General features: G+C 35.7%; 1 protein-coding gene across 2 annotated transcripts; it reads left to right on the forward strand.

Annotated features, from left to right (window-relative positions):
- The first annotated feature begins 1,631 nt into the window (after positions 1–1,631).
- LOC113400933 (organic cation transporter protein-like) lies at positions 1,632–21,980 on the forward strand. Of its 2 annotated transcripts, none has more exons than XM_026640632.2 (7): positions 1,632–1,859; positions 17,854–18,061; positions 18,369–18,469; positions 19,980–20,134; positions 20,535–21,164; positions 21,358–21,539; positions 21,764–21,980. In XM_026640632.2, the coding sequence occupies exons 1-7, from the start codon at positions 1,651–1,653 to the stop codon at positions 21,977–21,979; spliced, it is 1,701 nt and encodes a 566-aa protein (XP_026496417.1). In that variant the 5' UTR covers positions 1,632–1,650; the 3' UTR covers position 21,980. The 2 variants fall into 2 exon arrangements, with proteins under 2 accessions (XP_026496417.1, XP_026496418.1); XM_026640633.2 differs by lacking the exon at positions 1,632–1,859 and adding an exon at positions 12,408–12,749.
- The last annotated feature ends 1,130 nt before the right edge of the window (positions 21,981–23,110 follow it).

The following is a 23,110-nucleotide window of genomic DNA, read 5'->3' on the forward strand; positions in this document are numbered from 1 at the left end:
ATAGTTCGAGTGGCGTTATTATTAATTTTAAAACGGCGTAATATATCATAACGGATATGCCATGAAACAGGCGGCGTTATTTGGTAAAATTTACAAAGTCATTAATTACAATATACAAAATGATGCCGATACTAGCTTGTATAAGAGGAGTTTCAAAAATAGGGTACAAAGATTATTTTGACATGTCCTTCATAGCCATTTAATTTATACTGAAATTCTTAATTGTTACAATAATTTAGCAAAAAGTGTTTCGTTCATTTTTATATTGCTGAATTTTCGTTATTGTTTATTTAAATTTTGCCATAGGTTTTGTTGTTTGGCTCAAATTAGACATTGTTTTTTTTAAGGTTTCTTTTAGTTTAAAACTACTTTGATCTACTTAAATTGCAGGAAAATTTTGTCTCCGGCATTACTTTTTTCCGGACATTTCGGTTTTGTTACCACAATATGTTTTTTTTTTAATTTCAATTATGGCAACACTACCGCTCCTTATACGCGGCCATTTTTCCAATTGAAAAGCATTTAAAGTATGTCTAATTATTCTAACAATAATCTTTATTCCGGTATGCTAAACTCACACAACAAAGTCGTTGTGTGAGTTTAACCAGCTTTGTTTTATATTTAGTTTTTATCAAATAAGCCGATGTTCCTCGAATGCAATAGTTATGAATTAATGAACTAAATGATTGATAATTGATGAGATTTAATATAACATCTGAATTTGCACATTATAGAAATGATGTGCAAATTCAGTTGTTAAAAGAATTTAACCATGGTAATTGTTCATCCGATTTCGATCATGTCCTTTAATACAGATACATAAATATGTGGAGGTTTTTCTAAATTTGTTCTTCTAATAATCGAGCTCTTGCAGTGACTTTATAAATGCAAAATAAGCTGTCGAATTATCTGTCCTGTGGTTTTGTCGATTATAAGGTCTGAAATTGTCTCAAACATAAGGTTCGTTAATAGACATCGTTAAGGTTAAATAAGTAAACTTGTGGTTTGTAGTGAAAACGAGTTTAATAATTATAAGAAAACCCATTTAAAATTTCAAAAATATTAATTTAGCTCTGAATGCGAGTATTGTGGTCTTACTTAATTGTCTCAATAATTTCAATGATCAACATCAAACGATTAAATAATAACTATCACTAATGGAGATTGTTCAGCCTTGTGTCAGTCCTTAAATTGATATAAACTTTTGATAGCGGCTCTGTTAAAAGTGAATGACGTTTTGCAAGTGCCGAATCGTTATTACTCAAAGTCAAATTTGAATGTTTTCAACGGTATGCGTTGCATATAATTACAATGCACGCGGCCAATCAAATGTAGCAATGAGCACAGATGACTGACAATCGAGAGCCGGCCGTGACCCACAGTGGCTTTCTACCCACAAATCAGTATTGTTGCTGTCCTCAGGGCACTCCTCTAATGCTCCGATTGTTCAGTACTCTTTGCGCTGTCGATGTGAAACTGCCTCTCTCGGTGCTCGTGCGGCGTATCTGAAGTGTTCAGATACGCTTACATTCAATTGTTATTAAATATCAGTCAGATTCACTTCTTTGTAAACGTTTTCTCCCACCACGAATAAAAACATAAGTATTAACATTTGGCGTTCGGCCACGGTTGCTGACTTAAGTAATTGAAATGAGCATGAGCGATTCGAAAGACAAGCCGTCCGAGAACGATGGTCAGAACTCTAAGTGTGGAGTATTCGACGCGGACCGGGTGATGCGGGAGCTGGGGCAGGCGGGTCGGTTCCACTTGCGGGTGTACGTGCTGGTAGCTCTAGCAGCCGTGCAAGTGGGGCTGCTGCACACCACCTACATCTTCCTAGCTGCTGATATCCCATACAGGTATGTTGTTATAACCGACTGTTACGGTGGATAAAATAATTGTCTCGTCTTAAACAGCATTAGAACCACTCGCTGATAGATTGCTATAGTACCAGTGACAGGCGTTAAGGTCGATTAACGTCATAGCTTTCCTTTAAGCGTAATGAATATAATATCGAATTACTAATGCTTTATAAAACTATATTTAAATATAATAACGAAATAAATTATATAAAATAATGAGAGCCGACGTAAATACAAATGGTTACCTGTCGTTTAACGTTAATAAATAACTCAATACAAACGATTACTGCAAACAACATTTGGGTGTTAAGAAGTTCCACTATATGCCTTCGTAGTCCAGGTCCAGTCTGATGCTAAACAAGTAAGTCTAATGATAATAAAGTCCCGTCCAATTCCGGCCACGGCGCCGGCGGCCGGTCGCGAGGGAAACTGGCCACAGATACACGAAGAATTTTTCGGTAGAAAAACCCACTTACTTTTTATCCGTCCGACTTGGAGTTTGAACCCCGGGACCCGGGATCAGGATCTTATATCTAAACAGGTTTCCTGTCTAATTTTAGGCGATCCCGTAGTAGTGGTCGTACACCAGGTCCAGTATCGATTACCATCGTCGAAATATACTGATCCCAGCGCAAAATAAATAATTAAACTCAATAATCGGTTCATAAGTAATCCGTTAAGCACACACAAAACCATTACAACGAATTGAAAGCCTCCTTCGACTTTGAAAAACTTTTTTCAAAGTCGGCTAAAAATTGAATCTCTATAATCATATCATTACGTAACGCAAATAGCTCCTTTATATTTATTTATTATGTGTACTTGTAAACGAAACGAGCGTATGATCTACTGACCACGTAGACATCGGTAGACAATCCAAAAATGTTCTTTATGTGTAACATTCTCGACACCGTGGCCGCTGATCTCGGCGCGGGTCCCTCCCGTACTAATTCGGATTATACACGCCCTTTTTCTACTGTGAATAGTTTACCATATTTAAACACGTTCACGGACTTTGTTATTTAACGCCGCGACGTGAATTTGCCTCAATAAAGGGACCGTCCTACGCAAATTAATTATTTTATTATATTAGTAATTTATAAAATATGCGCGAAGAACCGTACAAATTGACTACTTGGACTACCTAGTCGTGAGTTTTTTATAATCTTGAGACCTACCTGGAGTAGGTACCAGCTACTCATCACATATTCCGCCGGAACATTCAAACCAGCAAAAGCAAAACTAATGGTTCCGTGACACATAAAAACTGATATTGTTTATATGAACATACTAGCAACCCGCCCCGACTCCGCTCGGGTGCAATGCTGATACTTAATACATACGCTATAGAATGTCTTTATACTCAACGTTCGCAGTTGTTCAGTCATTAGACAATACAAACCGCCATATCACTGCGTTTTCAATCTGTAATATCTTCGAGAATATTCATTTAAATGACATGCTGTAAATGGCCATATTGATCTATATTAAATGCACAATGTATTTCAAGTGATTCATTGGATAAGGATTAATACTCTTTCGCTTAAAATCGCTAAACGTAAAAATAAGGGAAAAAAATGTTTATTGTGGGTTATTCCTAAGAGATAGACATATACCATTGCGGACTTTTTTGAAGATATTTTTAAGGTGTACAGTACTGTAGTACATTATTTTGATATATCTTATAGGGTTCAGTCAGCGTTTGCAATGTAAGCGCAAAAAATGGGTTTATTCTCGACATCACATTAGAAACCTCTAAAATTATCAGTGTTTCTCTACTATATTGTGCTTATATGTAAATCTCGAATAACTCTATCTATTAAAAAAAGCCACGTCAAAATCCGTTGGATAATTTTAAAGATCTAAGCAATCACAAGGACAGACAGACAGCGGTAAGCGACTCTGTTTTATACTATGTAATGATGATGATATACAACGTTCACAGTTTTTAAGTCATTAGACAATACAAACCGCTACGTCCCTGCGTTTCAAATCTGTAATATCTTCGAAAATATTCATTTAAATTACATGCTGTGAAGGGCCATATTGATCTATATTAAATGCACATATGCAGTTTTCAATACAGAGTCTCTAACTCCAAGATTACAAAGAGCTCAAACAGCTCGTTCATGAAGAAGCCACATTATACCTACTTAGATATACCATAAGATATGAAATTAAGGAAATAGCTAAAATGATAACTAAGAATTACATTTGAGATGTACATCTTATATTTGTTAAGGATGACCTACAAACAATAAACAAAAAAGCAAAATTTAAAGTTGATAAGACTTAAATAATATATAAACATAAAAACAACTCACCGTGACCTAATTAATATAACAAACTAAAAGGAATTAAGATATTTAATACGGAAATAAATTGATAAAAACAAACCGACTTGCGTTAATGTTAAGGTCGAGACCGCGCGCCGGGATTAGCGACACATTCCGGGCGAGATATGGACCCAATGTTTGTACATCATTTGAAAAAGCATCAGATTCACGTGTTACGTAAGAACTAAAAATATAAATTTATGCAATATATATTAAAGTCGTCATAATTAGCTTGTTTTCTGACATCTTCTAAAAGAAATAATGTATCAGCAGCAAACAATACAGTACCACACATACCGTTAACGTTGAACAAGATTTATTTACTATCAGAGTAGTAGATAGTAGATACTTATACTAAAAATAAGATAGAATTAACAAATACGTTGTACGTCCTGAAATTTATTTATAACTACATGAAATATAATTTCTGTTTATAACTTAGGAGAATATTATATAACTGGTTACATATATTAATTATCCTACAGCAGTCTAAAATAAGATATGATTTCTTCAAGCCGGGCCTTTTTATTTTTAGCGGTTAATTTGAGGAGTCGATTAGATAAAGTACAACAGTCTTGACTTGATACTATACCCATTCTTAAACGATTCAACATTTCGCCCCACCGCGCTGCTCGTAATATAACTTCGACCGACCGAACCGCAACTGGATCGTTGGGTTAGAAGACCAGGACGGCAACGACAACGTTTCGCTCACCGGGAGCCGACCCTGAGTACAGCGTGTCGTGAGACTTACATCGGGCTGTCTCACGTGAATGCGTATACTCGTAACTCTCAGTGCAGCAATTACATCATGTTGAAACTAAGGACGAGCTATCAGTGATATATTTATACGTCTGGCGACCGAAACGGCGACCTGATGGTAAGTGGTCACCACTGCCCATAATAATAAACTAAACTCTTACTACTGCTATTACTTAATAAATAGACTACTAAGTAAAATTTGGATATGTGTGTATTTAGCAAGGAGACTGTTTTATATTACCGTGAGTGTGAAAATTTAAAGTTTATAGCGAGATACTTCCTGACGTCGAAACATATAGGGTTCACCGAACATAGGTATTGTTTTTCAAAACAAGTATGTGCGTTATTTAGAGAAGTTTCAGGGGCGTTGCCTCCAGTCAACGCACTTGAAACGACACAGGTGTGTTTTAAAGAATATACATATTTCAAATAAATTAAATTTTAAAGAATCAATATTGTATTTTACACTAATCAGTATGATTACATTACACAATAACGTAAATATGCAACCGTATTAAAAGAATCGTTTATGTTTTTAAGTTTACAGTGAGATTGACATTAACGAACGCAATTAAAATAATTCTAATTACTTCAGTAAATTAATTTCCAAAAAGTTAGTGATTACAACCTCGTGGGTCCAATGTCATTAAGTTCTTGTTTGAATTTCAATGTCACTGGAGGCATTGATGGCAATAATGAGGTTTCGACATATCGTAGCGAACGAGTAGCGCGGAGTGCGAGTCGCCGTTGTTATGTTGACAATGGCTCGTACCATTGATCAATTGATTGGTTGCGGACATTCACAGCGGAATTTTATCAATCAATAACAACCTTTCGTTTTATCATGACTGTTTACTCGTCGGACGCTTGTCCGTCACATGAATTAAACTTAAAGTCAGAATCATAACTGCCTTCATTCGAGTGGACTATCATTAGCACTTTTGAATTCTTAAAAATTAACTAAATGTCGCGCTAATAGTACTATTAGCCACCAGTACTATTAGCACAGAACACAACACACAGTTTAGAATATAATATGTTCACTTAGAAGAATCGTTACGAAGACGTAATATTTATTTTTTACTAATTATTGTTGATGTTGTAATGATCGAATATTTAAATTAGTACTCACATGTAACTAAATAATATTTACTGTTATACAAAACAACTAACCAATATCAACACCACGCACATGTACATGGTTACTGTCTAAATAATTTCGTACAAAATACAAACGGACAGACGAATGTTTCCTTTTTTTTCTATATTATATATATACAGCTCTATTATTATTAAATACTAGCGATTATTATTAAATATTAAACACCCGCGACTCCGTTCGCGTGATTTTAAGCCTCAAAATTGGGAGGATTTGATTTACATATCTGTGTATCTTTCAGTCTGTCGTGGTATCGTAGTTCCCGATAAGTATTTGTATATTACACGATATTACACGGAGTGCCGTCGGGGATCAAGGCATAGATTTTTTTGCAGTTGCGAACACGCTACAGAGCCACATAAAGCTAGCCGTGTGCACTGGACTCGCTTAAAAGTAAACGTTTTTTTTTGAAATGAGAAAGTACCGGGGCATAAACATAAAATCATCTCCGCCACACTCATTTATACTTATAGTTTTATTTTCAAACGCAAAGGGATGATGTAACCCACTGGAACTCTTTAAAAAATTCTAATTCGTTAATAGATACCCACAGTAATATTTTTTGACCCTCGACGCAAAAAGGGAGGGGTATATTAGATTCACGTGTCTATGTATCTGTCTGTGGTATCACAGCCTCCAAACGGATGAACCGATTTTCGTTTAGTTTTTTTTGTGTCATAGATAATTTTATCCCGAGTGTTCTTAGCTATGTTTCATGAAAATCTGTTCAGTCGTTTGAAAATCATCAGCTCTTTAACAGTTGACGAGGGGATCTGGCTGCCTTCCGTATGGTCTATCCATTCGAAATTTATTACCGAATTAAAAAATAATAATTTAACAACATTAACAGCTTGTAAATTTCCCACTGCTAAGGCCTCGTCTCCTTTTGAGGAGAAGGTTTGGAGCATATTCCACCACGCTGATCCAAGAAGAAGACTAAACTTAATGTTGACACATTTTTCTAACAAACAAAGTAAAAATCAGAAAGCCAATTCACTGACTAAACTTATTATTGAAAGCGCAGATTTTTAAGAAACAATTTAATAATGAAGTAAGTCTACTTAACTATCCGAGTTAACGAAAATAATACTTACATAAAAGATTTTCAGTATAACACATAACAAACAAACTATCTAACTAATAAACAAAAGTTTAACTTATTCTATAACTAGCTGTTACCCGCGGCTTTGCCCGCGTAGAATATGAATATATTTACAAATTAACTTAAAATGTTACGTTAATGTAATACCTCTTTGTATACCACATTGGTGTGCACTTCAGCCCTTAGGGTAGAATATCCTGAAACGCTTTAATGCGAATCAACTCATTTTTAATCGGTACCCCAAAAATAAAATTTCGATCTTCTAACTTCAAAATGACAGACTTCCAGACTAACCTGAATACGAAATGTCAAATTCTATTTCTCCCCTTAGGCGTAAAATATCCAAAAACGCTTAAATGCGAATCTACTCATTTTTAATCGGTATCTCAAAAATAAAATTTCTAGCTTCTAACTTCAAAAATTACAGACTTCCAGACTTACCTGTATACGGAATGTCAACCCTATTTCTCCCCTTAGGCGTAAAATATCCAGATACGCTTAAATACGTATCTACTCATTTTTAATGAGTATCCCAAAAAACAGTTTTTTGTTTTTAATTTAAAAAATTACGGACTTCCATAAAAACTTTCATCCCTTATTTCACCCCCTCAGAAGTAGAATATCAAGAAACGCTGAAATACGTATCTACTCCTTTTTAATCCTTTCATCCCCCTTTTCAACCCTTTACAGCACTTTTTTCCAAATAAGTAGTAGCCTATGTCCTTTCTCAGGCTCTAGACTATTTGTGTACCAAATTTCATTTAAATCGGTCCAGTAATTTTGGCGTGAAAGCGAGACAGACAGACAGAGTTACTTTCGCATTTATAATATTAGTATGGAAGTATGGATAGTATGGAAGTATGGATTATTATTTCCCTCGCTAGAGAGCTCCGATAATAACCGCGTCCGATCGCTGCTAAATTCAAAGTGCTACAGGGAGAACCGCGGCCTCCGACGCGCCTATAGCACGCTCCCGCCGCCCCGGCCGGCCGGTACCACCGCAAACGCTACGTTCCGCAATTATTAAATCTGTAATATCTTCGAAAATATTCATTTAAATTACATCCTGTAAAGGGCCATATTGATCTATATTGAATGCACAATTTATTTAAGGTACCTAATTGGATAAGGATTAATGCTATATTGCTTAAAATCGCTTCGAAAAGAAGCCATTATTTCTCGTAAAAATAAAATGATAAAAATGTTTATTGTCTGTTATCTTTAAGAGATAGACATATACCATTGCGGTCTATTTTGAAGATATTTTTAAGGTATACAGTACTGTAGTACCTTATTTTGATATATCTTATAGGGTTCAGCCAGCGTTTGCAATGTAAGCGCAAAAATTGGGTTTATTCTCGACATCACATTAGAAACCTCTAAAATTATCAGTGTTTTTCTACTATATTGTGCATATATGTAAACCTCGAATCACTCTATCTATTCAAAAAAACCGCATCAAAATCCGTTGCGCAGTTTTAAAGATTTAAGCGTACAAAGGGACAGAGGGACAGAGAAAGCGACTTTGTTTTATACTGTGTAAAGAAGATATGCCGATATAACCGATAATTATTTTTTTACGATAAGATCGTATTAACCTCATTTATTAAATATATTACGGAGACCTAATACATTGGTTTTTAAAAATAGTATTGTAACCGCGAGCGTTTTAAATATTATTGTAATATGCCTGCACACGCTTGCAGTCATTCAATACTATAGGCAGCGCCGCTATTTGTGAAATGAGTATGCCCCTATGCCCTAGCCCTAATGCCCTAATGCCCTCTACAGCGTCACCGGGCGGGAGCAGCGGCGCGGGCGCAGCTTATATTGGCTAGGCCGTGACCGAATGTGACCAGTATAAGTTAAACCCTATTTCATATGATCGACTACATTGCTAAAAGCTCAACTTACATTGGACATTTAAATTAGCAGATTTTTGAATTTTTCCCGAGATTAGCGGTAACAGTCGAACAGACAAAATCACATTTTGTGATCTATTGCGTTAATAAATACCCCCAGTACTATTTTTGCTCAATTATCTTCTATGTACAGATTTTGATTGAGTTAGATATATTTATCACTCAGAACATTTTCCAGAGTCTTATAAAAAATAATATGCCCTCGAATGTTATTCAAGGAACTGAATATTTTTATTAATTAGTGAATTAATAAAAAAATACAATATAGATTATTTATTAGTGTTATTGTAATACGAAAAAATGATATAACGTTATCAATATTGAGACATGCGTTTTATCCCGCAAGCCCGGAGTTACTGTGAGCACGTCTTACTCACTCAAGATGTCGAGCGTGCGTGTACATACCGTACATGAATATATCGAGGGCCCGGTCGGTTTGATACAACGTGCATCTTGATTTCAAATCGTATTCTTTGAGACCTTCTTTAGATTTCCGGTACATACTCGTATTACAACATAAATTCCTTGTGTTCAAGGAACTTTATTATAATTTTATTTGCAATTCTCGTTGAATGGCAATCACACATAACTATGGTAATAATAATCACCCGATCAATGTTTTGTTACAAAACATAAATTATTAATTAATTTAACTGTCATTTAATCCTACAAGTAGAAGAGTATGTCTATACTAATATTAAAAATTCAAAAGAAACTTTATCTGTCTGTCTGTCCCGCTTTCAAATTTGGTAGGCTACTTCTTATACCTAACATCTGACGACTAACCCCTAAAATGCGAGCGAAGTCATAGGCTACAACTAGTACTGTATATTTTAATGCTCACCAATCTTTACAAATAATATTGCCAACAACACCACCATCACCTCACCGAGGTGAGGACATAAACATGTTCTTGTACAGTGCTTCATTTACGGCGACGTAACACCAGCTGAAAGCCTCTAAGATACTCGTATATTTACAGAGTGCACAGGACATGACGGTAGCTAGTTGACGTAATTCATGGAACTTATAATAATTTCACGCCAATTAACTTTGAAATTACATGCAATATAAATGTTTACTGTTTTTTATGGTTAGCTGATAACAGATTGCAGGGTCAATCCAGACTGGTGCTTTAATTTGTTGTTATAATTCATCTCATGCTCGGCCTTCTACTACACGAGTCAAGCAACTCTCACTGGAGAAGAACATCCTAGAAAAAAGTTATTATTTTTTAATAATTATTAAATTCGTGATTTGAACTTTGTAATTAAATAGGTTGTTTGATAATTTTATAAAAATATCTAACAGAATAATTTGCCTACGAACTGCATCAGTTGTTTGGTTAGTAATAATTTTGGCTTAGTTTAGCAGAGCAACGTTTTAATGCCTCGCGCGCACTTTGGGTGGGCACTTTCGCCGTTCTGATCCACGTTCATGTCAGACAGAATGTCAATATTGAGCGATAGCCTACACTATGCGAACGGGCACTCTGTTACGATCTCTGGACCACCAAGCAGTCGACTGTAATAATTTGACGACCTCCGTGGTCGACTGGTGTGTACACCGGTTTTCATGGGTACGCCACTCCGAGGTCCCGGGTTCGATTCCCGGCCGAGTTGATGTAGAAAAAGTTCATTAGTTTTCTATATTGTCTTGGGTCTGGGTGTTTGTGGTACCGTCGTTACTTCTGATTTTCCATAATACAAGTGCTTTAGCTACTTACATTGGGATCAGAGTAATGTATGTGATGTTGTCCAATACTTTTTATATTTCTTATAATAATAGATTTCTCTGACATATCAGCGTCACGTGACCTTAGTAATCGCTTAATTTGTAGGCGACTTTGACTGAGGCCTTTCCGAGCAACCTGTCTCGGATCTGAGAATCACTTAACTGCGAGTAATTTTTTCCTTCCGTTCTCACGTGTATATATTTAATGTTTACACAAATAAAACAAAAGATTAATTACAAATAAAATTCCATTTTGATTCTTAACGAACTTATTTGAATGTCCCAGTGTAATTGGTCAATCGCCTTTTCTTCTCATCTTAAGTAGATTAATGAAGTAGACGTTACCATGATATTTCAGGCATATGTTTCGAACATTTTAATATACATATATATATATTAACGTTCGTATGTGGCAGTAGTAACCGAAAAGCTTTGTGGAAACTGACTGTCATGGGATGGGCATGTTATGCGGAGAAATGAGGACCTTATTGTGTGGGTCTTGAAACATGGATGTGGATGAAAATAGAGGTAGGGGATTACCAAAGAAACGATGGACGGATTGTGTGGAAGATGATATGGCTGAAAGAATGCTACTTATGAGATGATGTCAGACAGAGAAGTATGGAAGAAGTCTTCTTCTTCCACGACGGTAGCTCGTTGACGTAAATCATGTAAGTTATAATAATTTCACGCCAATTGACTTTGAAATTACATGCAATATAAGTGTTTACTGTTTTTTATGGTTAGCTGATAGCAGATTGCAGGGTCAATTCAGACTGGCGCTTTAATTTGTTGTTATAATTCTTCTTATGTTTGACCTTCCACTTTGACACGAGTCGAGACATGCTGCGCCGACTCCAAATAAAATTGGGATAAGGGCAGGAGGATGATGTTGCATCTAACATATGTCTGACACATCATGGGCCACATCCTAGGTTTCTCATGGCGGTTTTGCTCACCGACGGCTTTATAACTCTGCATAGTGTAGTAATAAAGTGGTATTAAAAGTAAAATATTGTATTTAATTGTCAAGTTTTGAGAATAATAATTTATAATATTTTCATGTATCACGTGATAAGACTCTTCAATATTAGATTCTATGATGTACTTGTGCATTCGAGTTTCATAAATAAATTCAGAGCTCAAACTAAATAATTGCTAAATAGTTTGAGAATGAAAAATAAATAGTGTTTATGAACAGGAAACGATGGAGAAGTATTTTGTTTTAATTATGCACCGATTTTTCCAAATTCCTAGTTATCAGAAATTTCTCATTCAATTTTGAAAAGATTAAAATATTTTAATTTCTTCAAAAATATATTTTAAATCAAATCTTAAAAATTAAGTAATATTGTTCAAACGAACAACCGTTTGGTTCCGGTAGGACATCCCTTGATATCAGGATATTTATGGTGTAATATTGATTCAACTTTGTTTTGTGGCTTTGGTTGACTCGTGATTGATCATTGTAAATTTTCACCCGTAAGCCTTAACTCAATATTACGGTGCGCTATCATTCGAGACAAAGTGCCCGGCGCACGCGCACATGTAGTTTCGCGCTGCATCACTTATAAGAATTACGTTTAACGAATGTATAGTTTTTGGATAAATCATTGTTATTAATTTGCATTAAAATAGCAATTAATAGCGAAGCTATGCGAACAGTGAGTTTTAAAATATAGAAAGGGTGACCAACTCTAAAGTTTCGACAATGGAGAAAAAAAATCAATTTGACACGGATGCACTGATGCTGGAACTGGGGCAGTTCCGGCGGTTTCACGTCGTGAACTACGTGTTGCTGGCGGTCGTGTCCTTTGCGCTGGCTCACTACGGCGTCAACTACGTGTTTGTAGCGGCCGATGTTCCGTACAGGTAACGTACGAGTCAATCAAATACTCGTCGCGCCAGAAGTTATTTCTTGCGATTTGAATAAAATAAAAAACAACAAAATACGTTTTTGTACATAACAATTGAACTTTACGTTAATAGTCGAATTAACGTCACGCAAATATTGCTTTACGACACATTGCGATGTTAAAGAAGAACTGTCAGAAGTATAAATTAAAATAAAGCACACTATTAGGGGGCGACTTTCGCTCAGAGAATCGGGATAGAGATGTAAAGGGGAAACGCTGCTCACAACCTCGCCACCATCCCAATTCCCAATATTTTTATTAGTATAGACAACGAAGGCCCCAATGTAAATAAAAATATTAATTAATGAAAATAATAAATATTATTTCATTGAGACAACACGATTGTGTGTGACGTTACTCAGGTGTTTATAGAAATAAATAAATACTTTCGCTTTTGTCTGGGAATCGATGCGTAATTAAATCGTTGCTTTTCTAATACTTAAATGAAATGTGCTTTAGTACACTTTATTAAAAAAAGTTACATCCTTTAGGTCCCTAATTCCACTGGCTTACTTACCGTTCAAATCGGAACAAAGTACGTTGTTGTTCATGTTTGCCGATATAACTACTAACTACTTCCCGTGGCATCAAGAGAGGGAGGGATAGCGAGTGCACTTGTGCCATAATATGTGCTGCGCGGACGGCCAACCTTCTTGAAAACGGCCACCCTAATCGTCCAGAAGAATCTAATCACAAAGAAGTCCTCAGCATGTTAAGGAAAAATATATTAATGTCAAAGTGTATGTATGTTGAACTGAGCTACAAATAAAGCCTGATGATTCTATGAGAATAGATAACATTAAACAGAGACTACATTTTAAATTGGTGTGTATGTTGCACGCGCGTCATTAGCAACGGCGATGCTATCGTTCAGCTGGTGTCTAGTAGGTCCCGACTGTTGCCGGTAATTATCATCTAACAGACGTTTCCTCGCCGAGTCTCGCTGCCGTAGTGCAGCGCGGGATAAACACGCCATTGTTAAGTAATTATTCTATTAACTATATTCCTTCCTACGTAAACAATCTTCAGCTTTATCTTTAATGGTATTGTATTTGAGTAAAATATCTCGTATCGTCTCGTATCGTTTAATTTTAACTCACTTGCGTAAAATTTTCCTTTGAGATTACAACTCGTTACGAAGTATTAAAATGTTTAAATCATTAAATTTTAAAAAGACAAGATTTGTGGGACTTGTCAGTTAAAATTGTTAACAAAATATTTGTTAATTTGGTTCCTTATTTAGTTGTCATCTTTAACAAATGTGTAGAATTCAGTAGAGCACACAGTTGTATGCCCTAGCAGTAAAACTAAGCGGGGCCATTTATGCAATGAAAACTGACGGACATAACTTGTATAGCGGACACCCGTATTTAGTGATACGATTAAATCTAAATATGAAACAAAAAACACCAACAAATTACTCCTTCATGATATCCGACATCACTCAGGTGGTCACGTTCGATTTGGAATGTGTTATATACACTTGTCAGAGCATTTGGGTTTTTCTGTCTAGAAATGCTCAGTTTCCAAAAGTTTGATCCAAGAGCTTGAAGGTGGTACTTTCCTGACCTTGAAATATACGTAAAGACAATGCTCCTGCACCTGAACCTGAACTCTTTTCGGTGCCAGTGCCGAGTGCATCATCGTCGTTAGGTTTGAAATATACAGGGTTATTGGTAATTCGACGTATTCCCGTTAGGAGGTGATAGGGGTGACTATTTGCGATAATTTTAACCCCCATATGCGTAATGCAAAAGTGAACCATTTTTGAATTATCACGTTTTTTAGAATTTTTCAAAATAAGTCAAATTTGCAAATTCAAAAATTTATTAAAAAAAAAGTTTCGATTAAAATCTACTTTTTTCTTCTGATTTATAAAAACGATTAAACACTGGATATTTTTCAATATTTAAACAATAATTATCGGTCCAAATTTAAAAATGCGAGACGGAAAAGGATATTATTTCAATATTTTTTTTATTTTTATCCCTCAAATATGCCTGAAAAACAATTTTTTATCTAAGTAGTTAAAGCACTTGTGTTATTGAAAATCAGATGTAACGACGGTACCACAAACACCCAGACCCAAGACAATATAGAAAACTTATGAACTTTTCTACATCGACTTGGCCGGCAATCGAACCCGGGACCTCGTTGTGGCGTACCCATGAAAGCCGGTGTACACTCTACTCGACCACGGAGGTCGTCAGCTTATAGTTTGTATATTATAAGCACCAAATTTAATGAATATATCCAATATAAATTAACGGCCGTGACATGCCGAGAAACTAATCTTTTGCAATAACGTTTATATAAGACTTAAACGCTGCTAATTTAGTTTGGGAAGGACTCGCGACTGTTTAAACGAACATATAGTTCTGCGACTTTCACTCGTCACGTAATACTGTAGCTGTTCAAATACAAATGAGACAAAACATATATACACGTTGTATCAACAAGACTAAATAGTTCAATAGATGGCAGATCCATTTTTTAGAATAACTAAAGTGAATATACAGATATTTACCTTTTGCCTTAACAAAAGCTTAAATTTAATATCTCAGTTACAGTTTTTGACTTCCTAATTACCATTATAGCTGCCAATATTAGTTCCAAATTATATAAAATCACCATATAATAGCAAATTGGAGTGGCGAAACGTACGATTTAAGATTTTATTATAAAAACAATTAGGTATTATGTTTCAAATCTGCAAAACAATGTTTTCGAATACGCCTTGTCCTAGTTTCTTGGCGTACAGACACGTCACCTTGTCTGGAGTTTGATATGATAATAGCCAGCCCGAGTCGGAAGCGCTGACGCTAATAGGGAAGTGTCTTCATTTCACTGATTCCTTATTGCGAGAAAGAGAACGATGAAAAGTGAAAACATTTTTAAAAAATCAGATTTTTCCCTTTTTGATGTCATACTTCCAATTTAATAGGTCGCAATGGCAGCCCGAGCCAACACCACTGAGTGTTCATATGCTTAATTTGGGTTTACAGCTGTAAATACGAGTACACCGTGAGGCAGCCCGCGTGTCTTCCGCGTGTTTCATCACGTGAGATCCACATCGGCATGGTGGATAAGCTCCAAAACTTCTTATTAGGAGAGGAGTCCGTTGTTCAGCCGTGAGGCATTAACAGGCTTATTTTATTTATACAGCAAAACTAAAACAAAGCTGTAAAATAAATATACAATTGTCAATAACCCGGATGTTTGAACTGACTCACGATGATCTCGATGAGTGGAAGCACTGAGCACCTATTGGTGTTTAACTTTTTATGTTTTTCGCTTTTTGCTATACTATAGTGGAAGTGTGATTACAATAACCACGCGACCGACCTTGACATGAGCGACGCAGCTCTTTTTTGTAATGTTAAGGACAAGGAAAAAGTGTCCAAATAATGGCGTCGCATATTTTAAGATTTGACGGTTCATAAATCAAACAAAAGTATTATAAAGACCGGTAGACCTATTCGAAAACCTATCGCTTTAGTGAGATGTAAAAAAAGAAGCAAAAATATTGGGGATTACTTCTCAATACATATTATAAGATACAGTTTATAGAAGAAACTAAAAATGTATCGCTCATACAATACCCTACATTTTCAAATAATAAAAAGTGATCTGCTTCGCTTTCCCCCCACAGGTCTACGCGCGCTGATCGCGATGTCACCGCGTTACTGTGATATCAAAATAAATGATGACCACAACCCACTGAGTTGTACTTTTAGGTTTAATTAGTAATTTTATCTGTAAGTGCAATATAAAATAGTTCAGGATCCATAGTCCATTTTTGCACTTGATTACTATCAAGCTAATGTTTCGTGAGTAGATACATTGTGATGACGCCCAACAATTTCCTGTACGAAAACTCTCGATTGTGGTAGCTAGCTAACAAATTGACATATTTTGTCCCTGCTACCTCAGCAGGGATAAAATATGTCCATCTATTTACTAACTGGGTTTTTGTTAAATCTCAAAATAATTATCAAAATTATTTAAGTAATTAAAAATGAATACTATCGAGCAGATTTTTTTTACTTAGTTAATATTTATATAATTTAATAGTCACATTGTCCTAATTGCGCGGCACGTTATAGCGGCGCTCCAATTGAATACATATTTGAAATTAATGAAATTAAAAATCTATTTATTTCCTGTATATTGCTAGTAGGTACAGCTAAATCACACCGGTAAGCATGTGTAGAGCATCGCTTACTGCGTGTTAGGTAACGTGGGATACGTTAGTGTCAACCATAAACGTGCAAACATTTTTTCTTGAGTATTATTATTTATTATTTTATATTTTTTATTATTATTTATATTATATATTGTCTCTTGAGTAATAATTTCCAGAAATATTTTGTGTGCTGCTAAATAGTTATGGAGTGTTTTTTGTGTCACTTAAATATATGAAGATGACGGCGTTGTCAGTAGCGAAGATTATAATGGTTCGTCAGATGAACCGGATGATGATTATTTTTTTTATAAACAAAAAACACAAATTTTACAAAAACATAAATTTATTTAAATCTTAAGAAATATGTTTTCAATGTATCTTATCTTACAAATAGGAAAACGTAAAATCTACAATTTTTGTCGGACTAGTGACACATTTTTAATCACATAATATATATTGAGAAGTACTCGCCAATATTTTTAATCCGTTATACTTTTATTTACATCTTAATAAAGCGATAGACCTAGGTTTTCAATTAAACAGTAAGCCTATAATATACTATTTTTCAAACAAACGTTTGACGTAGGTTAATTTAATAAATTATACTATTTTTAACATTTTACAAGTTCGTAAAACTAATTTACTATAGTGGAATAATGGTCGAAGAGCAGATTTCGAAAGATCTCTTTTCACTAACATTAACGGGATTGCTTAAGTATGAAATCATTGGATTGAAAACGACTTCGCTGACGCCCGTGTCATGTATAAACGTCTTGGATACATTACGTCCTCCCAGGCTTCACGGAGAGAACAGAGTTACTATCAATAACATTAAATATTCCTAATACTATAAGATAAACAAATACATTTTCAGATGCGTGGTGCCAGAATGTGAAGCGGCTAACAGTACAGAGTACAATCCTCTGTGGTTGGAGAGTGCGCTGCCGGAGAGCACGAGGGATCGGCGTTGCTTTAGCAAAACGCCCCTGGACGCAGAGTACTGCGCGCCCGGGAATTTCTCTGATGAACTAAGGCCTTGCGATCGTTGGCTTTACGCTTCGAAAGATACAATCGTCGCTGAGGTGAGACTTTTAGTAAAGTAAAAGACACTGGGTGATTAGTTAGCGTACTTGCAAACTGACACCACTGCTAACAAAATATGTAATATGCGTAACACGCCACTAGAATTGCCTCTGAGAATTTATTTACAGAACAATCCAATATTTTTTTTGGTCCAGTCTAATAAACTAGCCACTAGACCAATGAAGCATATACATATGAACATATATAAATATCTATGAATAAATATTACACACTTGTCCTTTACGCGTCCGATTAAATCTTCCTTCAAGAGTCATGTTAAACGGTCGTCCCTATTATTGTTTGCAGTTCAACCTGGCTTGTCAGGACTGGAAGCGCACGCTGGTGGGGACCATCCACAATATCGGGATGCTGGTCTCGCTCCCCATCCTGGGCTACATATCCGACCGGTCAGTATATATGTTAATATAGCACAGTTTTTATTTTATACCAAGGCAACTTGTATATCGATGATAACAATGTATTGTATCCAGTGTTAACGATAACGTAAAGTTTGTCTCTTATTTTCACATGCTTTAATTACTTCGTGTTAAATATATTGGGAGCCGATTTTCCCAACTTTTAAATGACAATAGAACAATGTGCTATCTCCACCTTAATCTGACGTCGGTACCAGGAAATGGATAATGCGACTTTTCAATAGCTACTCGTGAAACCCCTCGAGTATTATAATGATTTTTATAAAAATCATTATAACGACACTAAGATTAATGTAATAAATAAAATGACGACTTCTTTTATTACGCTGTCATAACAAAGAATAAATAAAAACTGAACCCGCCTTACCTGCCTTATACAATATACATACATTAACATATTTTATCACTAAACTTGAAATTATTATAAATATTTATATTGATAACATTTGTAAGTGAAAACAACATACGAAAAAGAAATAAAATGAAATATTGAATATTATGTTAAAAAAAACAAATGACTGAAATACCTTCTCAGCAGGGACGCATTAATCACGTTCCATTCGTGATCGGTGAGGAATGCAACTCTTTCAAAGCTGTTGCAATATTAATTGCATATAATAAAACATATGTTAAATGTCTTTATTTCAACACCACGTATAATATTAACGCTGTTTATTGCTGCGATTATACAAACACGAATGTTACTCGTAACTCTTGAATGTTTTAATTGATCACTAGCTTATGCCCGCGGCGTCTGTGACGGGCGTAGTCTCGGTGCTGTACATGCATGTTTTATTATACTTGGGGCTCTTTCAGTCGTCGTAACGAAATAAAATAAAAACCGACCATATTAAGATGTAATCATAAACAAAGCAATAGTTTTGCGTGACGCTTAGACAACCAGTCAGTTAAATCTTCTTTTTTAATCGTTTAGTAATGAACAAATTCATAAATTATATTATCATGTATAATATTATATAGGCGATAAAGAAGCTCGAAGTTAGTATTTATTAATCTTTAATTCGAAAACTCCTCGGTAACAAGCCCTTAAAGTCGTTAGTCCTGCGCCTGAACTGTTACCGGTCGTGTCGAGTTTGCCGACCCAGCGGATTATGAGAGTGACCTAATATATCCTGCATAGTTGGCTGGTCTCCTTTGAGGTTAAAGTTTATATGGAGCAGGAAAGCTGAAAGTTAATATTTTTATATAATATATACTTTAGATGAATATGCGTTTGACTCACACTCACGCACTCATACAGCCAATGACAACACACGTCATGCTAAAGTTAATAATTAATAATGTTTTTTCGAGATTTCTAGAGATCGTCCAGCTGAACATAACTTTTCCTATCTTTCGAATCAGTATATCTTATAGGATATACTGATTTGACAATAATATATTATTGAGAGAATTGCATTACGGTTGAATTTTGAATGAGTGATAGGTATTTTAAATAAATATATTATTATAATTTCAGTTGGGGTCGGAAGCGAGCTCTCATATTGAGCTGTACTTTGGTCGGTGCTATCGGCTCGCTGAAGGCTTTCTCCTTCTCCTATGAGATGTACGTCATCGTGGAGTTTCTCGAAACCGTTGCTGGCGCTAGTGCATTCCCGGCTGCTTATATTCTTAGTAAGTACCCGGTATGGCGTCTATGATTCATCCATTCATCCATTTGGTTACACTTATTGGTCGTTTAGAAACGAACACAATTTCCTAACCTTTATAATGAGAATATTACAAAGAAAAAAAAGCCTCTATATGTCGGTACGGTCAGACGCCGTACGAGAGCTAATAAAAAGCAGGATTTAGGTCTTCTGACTTCGATATGAAGCTGAGTGATTATCTGTTGGGACATTGCACGGTGTTGGTTCATTATTTTTATTGTTATGTTAAAACCTATTTACTTTATGTGCTATTTTATAGGCTATGTGCCTTAGTTGAATAAAAGGAAAATAAATAGGCATTACATTTTTATTAAATGATTAATAGAAATTTGGTATTAATTATAGTGTTTCGTATTTCCATCCAGCCATCGAACTACTCGGCCAAGACAAGCGAGTGTTGACGACAGCGTTCCTCGGGATCATGCTGGTGATAGGAGGTTTAAGTTTTGCTCTCTTGGCCAAAACGTTTCCGTATTGGCGGACCTTTATCCTGGTAGTTTACCCGCCATCGCTGCTTTTCCTGTCCTACATATATTTCCTGCCGGAGAGCATTCGATGGCTTTTGTCTAAGGGACACAAGGAGGAGGCTTTGGTGATCATAGAGAAGGCGGCGAAGATGAACAACGTCACCTTATCAGACGACACAATACGACAGCTGACGACCGTCGACGAGAAAGTCAAGATCGACGATAAGAAAGATCAAGAAGAGGAAGGACTGTGGCTGCAAGTTCTGCGATCACCGATTATAGTGACGAGATTGGCCATATGTTCCTGGTGGTGGATAACTTGCACGTTCGTGTTCTATGGACTCGCCATCAACTCTGTGTCTTTGGCTGGTGATAAATACACAAACTATATGTTGGTGGTTAGTGTGGAGGTGATCGCCGTCGTCACTAACGCCTTGGTGTTAGATCGCATTGGAAGAAAGAGGACGTTATTGATTGCGTTCGTCGTCTGCGGCATCTCTTGTACTGCGATCGCATTCGTGCCTAAAAGTAAGTTCTTAGCTTCGTTCTTCATAATATAGTGAAATGTCTATTTAGAACATTATTTTCATATTCAATACTTTCTACTGATTGCAGTTGCTATGTCTGTGTTTGTATAAGCAGTCATGATACATTTGACATCGCATATAACTACTTAAATGTTGCCACCGTTTAAGTTGACATATGCTTACGTTTCCCTCAGACATGTCCTGGCTCGCGACGCTGTTGTACCTGGTGGGAAAGATTGCTATCACTCAGGCCTTCAGTGGTATCTACATGTACACGTCGGAGTTGTTCCCCACGCATGCGCGCCATTCGATGCTCGGTTTCTGCTCAATGGTCGGCCGAATTGGTTCAATCGTGGCGCCACAGATGCCGCTACTTGTAAGAATTTTAATTCAGACACTATGTTTCTATGTAATAGATTAAATTATTTCTTATCAAGATATTTTTTCTTATGTTAAGTTCAATGCTCAACTTTATTAAAGAAGACTCTTGAATGGTTAATTAAAAAGATTGAATTGCGAATGAAACAGTATCGAGAGTTTCACTCACTTTTAATCCACAATTATTTTTTTTTAATAAATGTTTTAACGCAATTTTCAAAGGCAATCTACATCGAATGGCTACCGTCGGTTCTGTTCGGCGCGACGGCGCTGTTGGCGGGCGGACTGATGCTCACCACTCCGGAAACTCTGAACACGAGGTTACCTGACACGATCCGTGAAGCGGAGCTCATCGCATCGCAACCTCAAAGCACAAAACGTGACGAGGCAAAGGGACAGACCAACACGACCGATGCTCAAGTCACTTCTCGTTTTTAATGGATACAAAACTTTAGGGTCACTCAACAGACAAAATACTTAGAATGATAACAGATTAATTTGTTCTAATGATAAAATTTTGTCCAGACGGAAAACGCGATAATGATTTTCACATCTAAAATATCTTTTCTTTTCTGTAGAAGAAAACTCGAATCTCGGAATCTCGAATCGTCGGATTTTAACATTTTACAATTGGACCGAGTTTGGGTTCCAAGTTTGTTTCGTAGAGTATATTTCTTAAATTTGTCGAATCGAATCGACTTTTACAAAAAAGCTTGAATCAACAAAAATCTAACTATATCTAACTTTTATAAATTTGTTCGGCGATTCAAATTGCTTTCGATTTAGCAATTGATCGACTAAAATCGATTCGGCAAATTGCCAACTTGATATATAACCTACAACTACTACTACGAGTACAACTACGACTCGGCAGCTAAAGATTAAGATAAAAATGAACTTATCCACACTAAACTGGAGACCCATTTACAAAAGTAGGTTTATATGAAATCTGAAAATAGTAAAGTACGGAATTAGATGTCTCTTACAATGGTGACACAATAATTGTGAAAAAATATTTTTCGTTTTGTTTTATTTGTTCATTATTATTTTATTTGTAGTAATAATAAGTTATTATTTTAAACACTTAGAACACCCCGATGTAATATTATTTAATTACAATATAATTAAGATTATTTGATAAGTAGAAAGCAATATCGAATGTGATATTTATTTAAAATGTATTTAATAAACTTTAGTTCCACGTCATTTCGCATTATTATTCAATGTCAGTCTCGTCGTTATTGTGACTAGCGGTCGCCTATTGGTCGAAATTCGACCGTAATTCATTGCTAGTAAAATATTAGATGCGTAGATTCGAAAGATTCGTAGGAAAAATGAGACTGAACGGAACGATACCTTGTCCCGTAAAAAAAGTCATTGATTTTCATCTTTGACATGACGTGTGTTGTCATTGGCAGTATGAACGTAAACTATGAATGCTTCATATTACATGTATGTAATGTAGTTAAACGTGTGTGAGTTAAAGGTATCGTAGTGTGTGAAATGATTTTTTTTATTATTTTAGAAATACTTACATGTTTTATAAAAATATTGGCTTTCTGTGCTCCT

The sequence above is a fragment of the Vanessa tameamea genome, chromosome 11 (assembly GCF_037043105.1).
Source record: "Vanessa tameamea isolate UH-Manoa-2023 chromosome 11, ilVanTame1 primary haplotype, whole genome shotgun sequence".
In the NCBI taxonomy this organism is placed as follows: domain Eukaryota; kingdom Metazoa; phylum Arthropoda; class Insecta; order Lepidoptera; family Nymphalidae; genus Vanessa; species Vanessa tameamea.